Genomic DNA, 13,432 nt, shown 5'->3' on the forward strand with positions numbered 1-13,432 from the left:
AGTCTGATTTTGGCCAAGTCCTCGATCGGGGCTTTCAACGGACGGCAGTCAGGAGTACGAAACCAAGGGCCGTTCCTTTATCTCCCCCAATCCTTGACCCTTAGCCCTCAGATCAGTTAACTCAGGGCAGGCCACAGACTGAACCCTCACCTTTCCTGACTGAGGCAATGAACTTACCCACTGAACCAACAAGACAGCCCAATTTGCAAAGAAATAAGATTAGAACAAAAGACACAAATGATTGCAAATCATGGAATCTTTCAAGATGACAGGGCAAGTCGATAAGACCGTTAAAAACAGCGTATGGGATCTTGGGCTTTATAAACAGAGGCATAGAGTGCAAAAGCAAGAAAGTTGTGCTAAACCTTTATAAAATCACTGGTTAGGCCTCAGCTGGAGTATTGTGTCCAATTTTTGGCACCACACTTTAGGAAGGATGTCAAGGCCTTGGAGAGGGTGCAGAGGAGATTCACTAGAATGGTTCCAGGGATGAGGGAATTCAGTTAATGTGGAGAGACTGGAGAAGCTGGGATTGTTCTCCTTAGAGCAGAGAAGGTTAAGGGGAGATTTAATTGAGGTGTTCAAAATCATGAAGGGTTTTGATAGAGTAGATAGGGAGAAACTGTTTTCACTGACAGGAGGGTCGGTAACCAGAGGACACAGATTTAAGGTAATTGGCAAAAGAACCAGAGGGGAGATGAGGAGAAGTTTTTTACGCAGTGAGTTGTGATGATCTGGAATGCGCTGCCTGAAAGGGCGGTGGAAGCAGATTCAATAGTAACTTTCAAAAGGGAATTGGATAAATACTTGAAAAGGAAAAATTTGCAGGACTCTGGGCAAAGAGCAGGAGGGAGTGGGACTAATTGGATCGCTCTTTCAAAGAGCCGGCACAGACACGATGGGCCGAATGGCCTCCTTCTGTGCTGTAAGATTCTATGCTTTACCTTTTCATTGGTCCTGATGTCACAGGATAGACCCTGAAGCACAAAATCCAGCTCCGGCCTGTAACGAGCCTTGTAGTCCATAAATTTAATCTCACCCTTGTCTGGCCAGTCCTCTTGTGGTCGTTGGTCAATTACCCAAGGAGCCTGAGACAGAGTGAATTTTTTAAAAAATTAAAAGTTCAAGTTTTTTCTTTTTTTAAATAAAAAATTAAATCCCCAATTTCCTCTCTTGACCATTGCTGGAGTAACGAGCCAGGACTGGGCAGACAGCGACACTCAGCTGTCCAGCCCAGCCCGTCCTCGCCCGATCTCCAAACACTCACAATCTCCAAGGAGAGAGCGGGGGGGGGCATTGGGTTTCGATTAGGAACAGTCAACCTGGCCGATTTCCCGCTCACTAGCGTGAAAGAAAGAAAGAACTTGCATTTTGAGGAAGAGCAGGGGAGTTCTCCCCGTGTCCTGGGCCAATATTTATCCCTCAACCAACGTCACTAAAAACAGATTTATCTGGTCATTATCACATTGCTGTGAGTGGGATCTTGCTGTGAGCAAATTGGCTGCCGCGTTTCCTACATTACAACAGTGACTACACTTCAAAAAAAAAGTACTTCATTGGTTAAGTTATGAGGAGAGATTACACAAATTGGGGTTGTATTCTCTAGAGTTTAGAAGGTTAAGGGGTGAACTGATCGAAGTTTATAAGATATTAAGGGGAACAGATAGGGTGGATAGAGAGAAACTATTTCCGCTGGTTGGGGATTCTAGGAGTAGGGGGCACAGTCTAAAAATTAGAGCCAGACCTTTCAGGAGCGAGATTAGAAAACATTTCTACACACAAAGGGTGGTAGAAGTTTGGAACTCTCTTCCGCCAATGGCAATTGATACTAGCTCAATTGCTAAATTTAAATGTGAGATAGATAGCTTTTTGGCAACCAAAGGTATTAAGGGATATGGGCCAAAGGCAGGTATATGGAGTTAGATCACAGATCAGCCATGATCTTATCAAATGGCGGAGCAGGCACGAGGGGCTGAATGGCCTACTCCTGTTCCTATGTTCCTATTGGCTGTGAAGAGCTTTGGGACATCCTGAGATGGTGAAAGGCGCTATCTATATAAATGCAAATACTTTCCTTTATTCCTCCCACTCTAAACTCCACTTTGACTGGCTCAATTTCCTTGACTTGAATTTGAGTCTTCCTGACTCTGATGTTATGTTGCCTGTACCAATCCAGCCCTGGTCCTAACGCTGCTTCCCAGTCTCAAGGGGCCCGTTCTTTCCCCCCTCCTTCCCATCCTGTTTCTGGATACCTCGTTGTCCAGCGTGGTGTATTCGGAGACTCTCTCCACTGACACAATGTTGGTCTCCAGCTCCGACGTCTGTCTGACCAACCAGTTCAACGCCTGGGTCACCTGTGGAGTGCGTGAGAGGAAAAACAACTGATGAAAGAGCAAACAACGAGAGGGAGGGAGTGGCTCAGGCTCACTGAGCGCCCCCTCCTGAAAGACAATGTTCACCAGTGTTACTCACTAACTTTGGGGGCCTCACAATCCTAAACAACATTAGGAAATCTGCACAATGGGGAGATGGGACGGGGGTCTGTGTCTGTGATTCCCCCAAACACAGTGATGGGACGGGGGTCTGTGTCTGTGATTCCCCCACACGGTGATGGGACGGGGGTCTGTGTCTGTGATTCCCCCACACGGTGATGGGACGGGGGTCTGTGTCTGTCATTCCCCCACACGGTGATGGGATGGGGGTCTGTGTCTGTGATTCCCCCAAACACAGTGATGGGACGGGGGTCTGTGTCTGTGATTCCCCCACACGGTGATGGGACGGGGGTCTGTGTCTGTGATTCCCCCCCACACGGTGATGGGACGGGGGTCTGTGTCTGTGATTCCCCCACACGGTGATGGGACGGGGGTCTGTGTCTGTGATTCCCCCACACGGCGATGGGACGGGGGTCTGTGTCTGTGATTCCCTCACACAGCGATGGGACGGGGGTCTGTGTCTGTGATTCCCCCACACGGTGATGGGACGGGGGTCTGTGTCTGTGATTCCCCCCCACACGGCGATGGGACGGGGGTCTGTGTCTGTGATTCCCCCCCACACGGCGATGGGACGGGGGTCTGTGTCTGTGATTCCCCCACACGGCGATGGGACGGGGGTCTGTGTCTGTGATTCCCCCACACGGTGATGGGACGGGGGTCTGTGTCTGTGATTCCCCCCCACACGGCGATGGGACGGGGGTCTGTGTCTGTGATTCCCCCACACGGTGATGGGACGGGGGTCTGTGTCTGTGATTCCCCCACACGGTGATGGGACGGGGGGTCTGTGTCTGTGATTCCCCCACACGGTGATGGGACGGGGGTCTGTGTCTGTGATTCCCCCCCACACGGCGATGGGACGGGGGTCTGTGTCTGTGATGTAGGAGTTTGGACACACCATGAGATACACGGAAACAAGCGAGTCGGCCCAATCAGTCTGTGTCGGCCACGGTCAGTGCCAAAGAGACGTACTCACGTTTAATGCGTATGAAATGGAGAGCCCAACCAGCCCGCTGTCCAGACTGCCTCTGGCTATGACGGCAAACAGCGCAGCAAAGAATATCACCAAATTGCCAACAAACTCCAGGCGAATCGCGAGCCATCTGCACCGAAACATACGGTGATGGTTACCTTACAGGTAGAGTGAGGCAGGCTGGTGACTGCTTACAGGGTACAGGATAAATACAAACAAATTTATATAACGTTGTTCAGAAACATCCTGACGTGTTTCGTGTGCAGCGTATTATGCAGGTGTCAGCCGTGGTTCGATGGGTCGCACTCTCACCTCTGAGTCAGAAGGTTGTGGGTTCGAGCCCCACTCCAGAGACTTGAGCACCTAATTTAGGCTGACACTCCTGGTGCAGTATTGAGGGAGTGCTGCACCGTCGGAACAAAATCTACCCTCTTCATTTCTCTTGCCTTACAACCTACAGGCTCTTAAAGCTCAAACTTGGCCTCAGTTAACTACTTCTTACAGTAGAGAAGGTTAAGTGGAGGTTTAATAGAGGTGTTCAAAATTATGAAGGGTTTTAATAGAGTAAATAGTATCATTGTCATAGTAGGTATTTGTAAACAATTTTACAACACCAAGTTATAGTCCAGCAATTTTATTTTAAATTCACAAGCTTTCGGAGACTTCCGAAAGCTTGTGAATTTAAAATAAAATTGCTGGACTATAACTTGGTGTTGTAAAATTGTTTACAATTGTCAACCCCAGTCCATCACCGGCATCTCCACATCATAGTAGGTATAGCACAGCAGGAGGCCATTTGGCCCATCGTGCCTGTGCCGGCATAGGAAGAAACTATTTCCACTGGCAGGAGGGTCAGTGACCAGAGGACACAAATCTAGGATGATTGGCAAGAGAGCCAGAGGTGAGATGAGGAGAATTTTTTTTTTAATACAGCGAGTTGTTCTGATCTGGAACGCGCTGCCTGAAAGGGCGGTGGAAACAGATTCAATAATAACTTTGAAAAGGGAATTGGATAAATACTTGAAAAGGAAAGAAATTGCAGGGGTATGGGGAAAGAGCAGGGGGAGTGGGACTAATTGGATAGCTCTTTACCGGCACGGGTACGATGGGCCGAATGGCCTCCTTCTGTGCTTTAAGATTCTATAATTATTCGAATATTCACCTCCTTTCAAACTTCGCGGGGTCCTGCACTATGGGTGAGGGCTACTCACCGAGGTTCCACAGCATAAAAAATATTACAGAAAGCGTGAGCAAAACACGCAGCGGGGGGAGTACAGCAGGCGACACGGGAAGTGATAGGGTGGAGAAATGAGTACCTGTTGGCCACAATCCAGGGAAAGACACATTTCTGGTTTCCGTCGACAATCTTCTCATTTTGGTCCAGGAATCGGGCCTGGTGTCTGTAGGCTCGGATCACAGGCAACCCAGTCACTGTCTCTCCAAAGTGCGAGTAGATAGGGGACCTGGTCACAGAGTCCAGCCGCCTCAGCTGCCGGGAGGTGGTGACGTAAAAACGCTGCAACGACAATTAGTTTCTACGTTCATTGATCTGAGGCAGGGGGTCTTGCTTTCTTTGATAGAACTGGAGCATTGAATGAATGCAGGAATACTCCATGATGCAGATTCAAGGTAAGAAAAATAACTGCCCCATTTATTTCAAGAATGATGCTTAAAAATTCAAACATTCCGACTCAATGCTGACCTCCCAACAGGGGGCCTTTTTCTCAAATACTGAATCATGACTGACAAATTTAAGCTCCCTCTACACTGTCCCATCAAACACTCCCAGGGCAGGTACAGCACGGGTTAGATACAGAGTAAAGCTCCCTCTACACTGTCCCATCAAACACTCCCAGGGCAGGTACAGCATGGGTTAGATACAGAGTAAAGCTCCCTCTACACTGTGTTTATTTAGCTTCCCCTTAAATCCATCTACACTATTCACCTCAATCACTCCTTGTGGGAGCGAGTTCCACATTCTCACCACTCTCTAGGTAAAGAAGTTTCTCCTGAATTCCCTATTGGATTTATCAGTGACGATCTTATATTTATGACCCTCTAGTTTTAGACTCCCCCACAAGTGGAAACATCTTCTCCACATTCACCCTGTCGAACCTTTTCATAATCTTAAAGACCTCGATCAGGTCACTCCTCAGTCTTCCCTTTTCTAGAGAAAAGTGCCCCAGCCTGTTCAGTCTTTCCTGATAGATATGATCTCTCAGTTCTGGTATCGTCCTTTGGTCTAGCAATTCCTAGGTAATCGATAAACAGAGACGACGAGAGTCCAGCCAACGTTACCTGTATGAAATAGTAAAGGACGGCCAGTGGAACAACCACAATGGTAAAGTAGGGCGTGGCCAGGCAAATGACGAACAGCGTGCTGATCACCCCAAAGAAACAGGCCAGCCAGGTGCGAAGCATCATTGGGATTGCCTCGTCAATGGTGTAAATGTCCTGCACGGGGAGAGAAGCAAAAATCACACTTCAACAATATAAAAAAAAAAATCTCCTTCCCCTGTGTTGGACTCCCTCGAGTATAGAAGATTAAGGGGTGATCTAATCGAGGTGTTTAAGACGATTAAAGGATTTGATAGGGGAGAAACTATCTGGGAGCGGTGGTTATGATCTGACGTTGTTGAACTCAGCCAGGAGGCTGTAAAGTGCCTAATCGAAAGATGAGGGGCCGTTCCTTGAGCTTGCGTTTATTATTTGTTCTTGGGATGTGGGCATTTATTGCCCACAACCCCTCCCACCCCTAGTGGGCGCTAAGAGTCAACCAGATGGTGTGGGACTGGACTCACATATAGATCCAGACCGGGTAAGGACGACAGGTTTCCTTCCCTAAAGGACATTCGTGAACCTGTTGGGTTTTTAAAACAATCGTGGTCACTCTCTGGTGGTAGGCCACAAATAACCAGATTTATTGACTTCAATGTTGGAACTTGCCCCGGGTGGGATTATGAACTGACCAGCTCCAGGTTAGCTGGTCAAATGCCATAACCACCAGGTTATCACACCCTTTGAGCAATGCCTCTCTGAGTAAACTCTCAGCGGCCAACAGGAGGATGCACAACAGTTGAGGAGCGGGTCACTCTCCCTCTGACCTTTCCCCTCCCCCCTTGGTCCCTTGTCTTCGACGCAGCAGTGCAGCTGAAAGCACGAACTCAGTGCTGTGGTCACAGGGTCTCTCCTGCCCCCTCTCCGCTATACATGTTGTCATCCAACATACTGGTCACTGCACCACCCGCTAAACCAGGAGCAGCTCATCTTAAGGAGCGTTTGTTTGTGGAGAAACCACAAATAATTAATTAACCGCTAAAGTTTTTCAGACTGAAAAGAAAAGTCTCATTCATTGTCTTCATTTTCCTCTCCTCTAACTCAATCCAAGGTACGGTTTCCTGGTCACTTGTCGCCCCCCCCCAGTAACTTGCCCGAGTGACTGTTGCCCCGTGGTATGTGAACCTTGATTGGCTAATGCGACAGCACCTCCCAAACCCCCGACCTCCACCACCTAGAAGGACAAGGGCAGCAGGTGCATGGGAACAACATCGCCTCCAGGTTCCTCTCCGAGTCACACACACCATCCCGACTTATATATCGGACGTTCCTTCACCGTCGCTGGGTCAAAATCCTGGAACACCTCGATTTTAAAATTCTCATCTCTGTTTTCAAATCCCCCCGTGGTCTTGCCCCTCCCTATCTCTGTAACCTCCTCCAGCCCTCCGAGATCTCTGCGCTCCTCCAATTCTGAGGAAGGTCGTGGGGTCAGAAAAGGAAGGACCTGGGAAAATGGTGAAGGGTCAGAGACTCATAGGGAAAGAGACCATGGAGACTGGAAAGGTAAAGTCTCATCTAAATACGGGAGTTGGGTTGTTGAAGTTTGTAAGACATTGTCCCTACCATCCTTCGAGACCTCTGCACTCCTCCAATTCTGGCCTCTTGTGCATTTCCCACTTCCTTCCCCCCACCATTGGCGGCCGTGCTTTCAGCTGCCTGGGCCCTAAGCTCCGGAATTCCCTCCCTAAACCTCTCCGCCTGTCTCTCCTCCTTTAAGACGCTCGTTAAAACCCACCTCTTTGACCAAGCTTTTGGTCACCTGTCCTAATATCTCCTTGTGTGGCTCGGTGTCAAATTTTGTCTGATAATCGTTCCTGTGAAGCGCCTTGGGATGTTTTACTACATTAAAGGCGCTATATAAATGCAAGTTGTTGCTCCCTCCCTGACAGCACTGTGGGAGAACCTTCACCATACGGACTGCGGCGGTTCAAGAAGATGGCCCAACATCACCTTCTCCAGGGCCAACTAGGGATGGGGAATAAATACCAGCCTTGCCAGTGCATGCCCACATCCTGAGAATGAATAAAAGAAAATAACTCTGCACAGATCACATGTGGGACCTTCCCGGTTTAGCCTAGCCCGTTTGCCCACTGAGGCGTCGGGGGAGCTGATGACAAGTGGTTGTAACAGGAAAAACATACCTTGGAAAATCTGTTGACAATCCTTCCCATCGGCGTGGTGTCGAAGAAAACCATGGGAACGTGCAGGATGTTGTGCAGCAAGCGGGAATGCAGGTCCCTGGATGCGGCGATAGCCCCTCCCGTTATCAGGAATGCTCCAAGGAACAAAAAGACAGCTGAGGAAAACGGGAAAGCATGAACCGCTTTAATTTTCCCCCAACTTATTATCGTGACTTTCATAAGCACATAGGAACAGGAGAAGGCCATTCAGCCCCTCGAGCCTGGTCCGCCATTCAATTAGATCATTGCTGATCTGTATCTTAATTCCATTTCCCCGCCTTAGTTCCATAACCCTTAATACCCTTACCCAACAAAAATCTATCAATCTCAGTTTTGAAATTTTCAGTTGTCCCCCAGCCTCAACAGCTTTTTTGGGGGAGAGAGTTCCAGATTTCCACTCCCCTTTGTGTGAAGAAGTGCTTCCTGATTTCACCCCTGAACGGCCTGGCTCTAATTTTAAGGTTCTGCCCCCTTGTTCTGGACTCTCCCCACCAGAGGAAATAGTTTCTCTCACTATCTACCCCATCAAATCCTTTAATCACCTTAAACACCTCGATTAGATCACCCCTTAATCTTCCATATTCAAGGGAACACAAGCCTAGTCTATGCAACCTGTCCTCTTAATTTAACACTTTCAGCCCTGGTATCATTCTGGTGAATCTGCGCCCCCTCCAAGGCCAATATATCCTTCCTGAGGTGCAGTGCCCAGAACTGAACGCGGCAAAACAAATAGCAACAGAGACTAGAGGAGGAATTTCGTGTGGCTTGTATAACATGAGAGAAAGAAGACAAGGAACTTGCATTTTATATAGTGCTTTTCGTGACCTCAGAACATCTCAAAGCACCTCACAGCCAATGAAGTACTTTTGAAGTGTGGTCACTCTTGTAATGTTGGGAAATGCAGCAGTTAATTTGTGCACAGCAAGATCCCACAAACAGCAATGAGATAATGACCGGATAACCTGTTTTTTTAGTGATGTTGGTTGAGGGATAAATATCGGCCCAGGACACCTTGGAGAACTCCACTGCTCTTCTTCGAATAGTGGCCGAGGGATCTTTTACGTCCACCCAAGAGGGCAGACGGTTTAACATCTCACCTGAAAGACGGCACCTCCGACAGTGCAGCACTCCCTCAGTACTGCACCGGGAGTGTCAGCCTGGATTATGTGCTCAAGTCTCTGGAGTGGGGCTTGAATTCATGGTATTCTGACTCAGAGGCAAGAGAGCTACCCACTGAGCCCCAGCTAATGCCACAACACTGAAAAAGTTCCAAAAGTTATGAGAGAAGATAAAAATCAGGGTTTACGGTTTATTGAGTTAAAGAAAATGATACAGGGTTTTGAAAGAGTAAATAAGGAGAAACTGTTTCCACTGGCAGGAGGGTCGGTAACCAGAGGGCACAGATTTAAGGTAATTGGCAAAAGGTGAGATGAGGAGAATTTCTTTTACACAGCGAGTTGTTCTGATCTGGAATGCGCTGCCTGAAAGGGCGGTGGAAGCAGATTCAATAGTAACTTTCAAAAGGGAATTAATTGGATAAACACTTGAAAAGGAAAAATTTGCAGGGCTATGGGGAAAGAGCAGGGGAGTGGGACTAATTGGATGGCTCTTTCACAGAGCCGGCACAGGCATGATGGGCCGAATGGCCTCCTTCTGTGCTGTATCATTCTATGGTATTACAGCTTCTGACAGGAAGCCTGGGTATGTCCTAAGTACCACACGATGGGAGAGGCAAAACGAGCTAAGGTTGGTCCGTCAGTGCCTCTCACTGACGCCCGAGTGTTGAACCAAGTTCCACCGACCTTGTGCCACCCCCAGCGCCCCGAAGATGCCGATCCTGCGATCCCGCTCGGCTGCCGGATAGGTGGTGTTGGCGTAACGGATGGCATCGTTGGTCCAGTCGCTGAGCCAGAGGTTCTGCCCGATGGCCGCCACATTTTGAGCGATGTACAGCAGCGTTATTAGCAGGGAGTACAGCCAGCCAATGGCGTGCAGGTATTTCCAGTAGACTGAAAACTTCACCTGTCAATCAAAAATAAAAAAAACACCAAACATCCTATCAATGAACGTCACAGGGGATAACGGAATGATGGGCAGCGCTCTTTACCCTCTGACCTCTAGGGCCTTAGGCTCATCAGGGTCAGACAGTTGGAAATATCTTGGAGGAAAACAGATTGCAGTCCCACTGAGCAGCTGGTTTTACTCCCCCTCTGATTTCCTACACACTCTCCTAAAGACACTGGCTCTTTGCTGGACGACAGTTGCATCGGTCTCAGTGCTCTCCAGCACCTTGCTCATAGGATCTACAGCACTGAAGGAGGCCATTCAGCCCATTGTGCCTGCGCTGGTGCTAGCACTTCAACTGGAGCTGTCTTTTTTTTTTATTCGTTCATGGGATGGGGGCGTCGTTGGCGAGGCCGGCATTTATTGCCCATCCCTAATTGCCCTTGAGAAGGAGGTGGTGAGCCGCCTTCTTGAACCGCTGCAGTCCGTGTGGTGAAGGTTCTCCAACAGTGCTGTTAGGAAGGGAGTTCCAGGATTTTGGCCCAGTGACGATGAAGGAACGGCGATATATTTCCAAGTCGGGATGGTGTGTGACTTGGAGGGGAACGTGCAGGTGGTGTTGTTCTCATGTGCCTGCTGTTCTTGTCCTTCCAGGTGGTAGAGGTCGCGGGTTTGGGAGGTGCTGTCGAAGAAGCCTTGGCGAGTTGCTGCAGTGCATCCTGTGGATGGTACACACTGCAGCCACAGTGCGCCGGTGGTGAAGGGAGTGAATGTTTAGGGTGGTGGATGGGGTGCCAAAAAAGCGGGCTGCTTTGTCCTGGATGGTGTCGAGCTTCTCGAGTGTTGTTGGAGCTGCACTCATCCAGGCAAGTGGAGAGTATTCCATCACACTCCTGACTTGTGCCTTGTAGATGGTGGAAAGGCTTTGGGGAGTCAGGAGGTGAGTCACTTGCCACAGAATACCCAGCCTCTGACCTGCTCTCGTAGCCACAGTATTTATATGGCTGGTCCAGTTAAGTTTCTGGTCAATGGTGACCCCCAGGATGTTGATGGTGGGGGATTCGGCGATGGTAATGCCGTTGAATGTCATGGGGAGGTGGTTAGACTCTCTCTTGTTGGAGATGGTCATTGCCTGGCACTTGTCTGGTTCAAATGTTACTTGCCACTTATCAGCCCAAGCCTGGATATTGTCCAGGTCTTGCTGCATGCGGGCTCGGACTGCTTCATTATCTGAGGGGTTGCGAATGGAACTGAACACTGTGCAATCATCAGCGAACATCCCCATTTCTGACCTTATGCTTTAATCCCATGTTCCTGCCTTTGCCCCAGTATCCTTTTATATTCTTCCTTTTCAAATATTTATTATAATTTAAGGGAATTCTTATTAAATTCCCTTTTAAATTACTGTACTGTTCCAGAGCCCAGTACTGTTCCAGGGCCGAGTTCTGCTCCAGGGCCGAGTTCTGCTCCAGGGCCGAGTTCTGCTCCAGGGCCGAGTTCTGCTCCAGGGCCGAGTTCTGCTCCAGGGCCGAGTTCTGCTCCAGGGCCGAGTTCTGCTCCAGGGCCGAGTTCTGCTCCAGGGCCGAGTTCTGCTCCAGGGCCGAGTTCTGCTCCAGGGCCGAGTTCTGTTCCAGGGCCCAGTACTGTTCCAGGGCTCAGTACTGTTCCAGGGCTGAGTTCTGTTCCAGGGCCCAGTACTGTTCCAGGGCTCAGTACTGTTCCAGGGCTGAGTTCTGCTCCAGGGCCGAGTACTGTTCCAGGGCCGAGTTCTGCTCCAGGGCCGAGTTCTGTTCCAGGGCCCAGTACTGTTCCAGGGCTCAGTACTGCTCCAGGGCCGAGTTCTGTTCCAGGGCCCAGTACTGTTCCAGGGCTCAATACTGTTCCAGGCTGAGTTCTGTTCCCAAGCACAGTACTGTTCCCCAGCCCAGTACTGTTCCCGAGCCCGGTACTGTTCCCCAGCCAGGCCAACAAACTGCTTCCAGATTGCTTCAAGTCCTACTGCTGAGCTGAGAGCTAGGAAATTTGTGAGCGGTTAACGTTCGTCATTGAGCTATTGATTTTCTGTTCCACTCAGGGAGAAGGCCTTTCCTCTGCTTATGGTCCATTCAGTGGTGTGGCCAAGACTGCGGACTTGCCATGTACTGGATCTCGAAGGAACCCAAGACCACCCACTTTGTTGTACTAGAGCACTACAGCACCAATCGCCAACTGTCCTCATCCCTAAAGAGAGGACAACCCTGTCCCAACTCTTTTCTCTTTGATAAAAACAACAACTTGCATTTATATAGCACCTTCAATGTAGTAAAACATCCCAGGACTCTTCACAGGAGCGATTATCAGACAAACTTCGACACCGAGCCACATAAGGAGATATTAGGACAGGTGACCAAAAGCTTGGTCAAGAGGTAGGTTTTAACGAGCGTCTTAAAGGAGGAGAGAGAGGCGGAGAGGCTTGGGGAGGGAATTCCAGAGCTTAGGGCCTAGGCAGCTGAAGGCACGGCCGCCAATGGTGGAGTGAAGAAAGAAGGGGATGGACAAGAGGCCAGAATTGGAGGAACGCAGAGATCTCGAAGGATGGTCGGGGCAAACTTCAACAACCCAACTCCCATATGTAGATTAGACATTACCTTTCCAGTCTCCACGGCCTCTTTTTCTATGAGTCTCTGACCCTTCACCATTTCCCCAAGTCCATCCTTTTCTGACCCCAGATCTTTGTTCCTCACGGCCTTCTTCAGAGATACTCTTACGCTGCCCTTGCTGAAGAAAGAGCCATAATTACAGACTTAAACTGATAATCTCAGAAATTCGCTCTCCCTTTAAAACTTCGATCAGCAGGCAGCTCACCCGACTGCTCAATTGGTTAGTGAACTTCCCACTGTGGTACTAAGCCAAACAGACCAGGAAATACAAAAGACTGACATTTATATAGCGCCTTTCACTACCTCAGGACGTCCCAAAGCACTTTACAGCCAATGAAGTACTTTTTGACAACATTACTGTTGCAACGTAGGTGATGTTACATAGAAACATAGAAAATAGGAGCAGGAGTAGGCCATTCGGCCCTTCGAGCCTGCTCCGCCATTCAATATGATCATGGCTGATCCTCTATCTCAATACCATATTCCCGCTCTCTCCCCATACCCCTTGATGCCTTTTGTGTCTAGAAATCTATCTCGCTCCTTCTTAAATATATTCAGTGACTTGGCCTCCACTGCCTTCTGTGGTAGAGAATTCCACAGGTTCACCACCCTCTGAGTGAAAAAATTTCTCCTCATCTCAGTCCTAAATGTCCTACCCCATATCCTGAGACTGTGACCCCTCGTTCTGGACCCCCCAGCCAGGGGAAACATCCTCCCTGCATCCAGTCTGTCTAGCCCTGTCAGAATTTTATATGTTTCAATGAGATCCCTTCTCATTCTTCTAAACTCAAGTGAATACAGGCCGAGCCC

At 49.1% G+C, this 13,432-nt stretch overlaps 1 protein-coding gene across 1 annotated transcript in view; it reads right to left on the reverse strand.

The window, feature by feature from the left end:
- abcc2 (ATP-binding cassette, sub-family C (CFTR/MRP), member 2) overlaps positions 1–13,432 on the reverse strand; it is a 74,654-nt gene that overhangs the window by 9,517 nt on the left and 51,705 nt on the right. Inside the window, exons 21-28 of the mRNA XM_068002004.1 lie at positions 12,611–12,740; positions 9,782–10,001; positions 7,941–8,095; positions 5,761–5,916; positions 4,779–4,978; positions 3,466–3,592; positions 2,253–2,354; positions 945–1,088 (exon numbers count right to left, since the gene is read on the reverse strand). Coding sequence (XP_067858105.1) covers positions 945–1,088; positions 2,253–2,354; positions 3,466–3,592; positions 4,779–4,978; positions 5,761–5,916; positions 7,941–8,095; positions 9,782–10,001; positions 12,611–12,740 — 1,234 coding nt within the window. The remainder of the gene's footprint in view (positions 1–944; positions 1,089–2,252; positions 2,355–3,465; positions 3,593–4,778; positions 4,979–5,760; positions 5,917–7,940; positions 8,096–9,781; positions 10,002–12,610; positions 12,741–13,432) is intronic.

The sequence above is a fragment of the Heptranchias perlo genome, chromosome 21 (assembly GCF_035084215.1).
Source record: "Heptranchias perlo isolate sHepPer1 chromosome 21, sHepPer1.hap1, whole genome shotgun sequence".
Taxonomy (NCBI): domain Eukaryota; kingdom Metazoa; phylum Chordata; class Chondrichthyes; order Hexanchiformes; family Hexanchidae; genus Heptranchias; species Heptranchias perlo.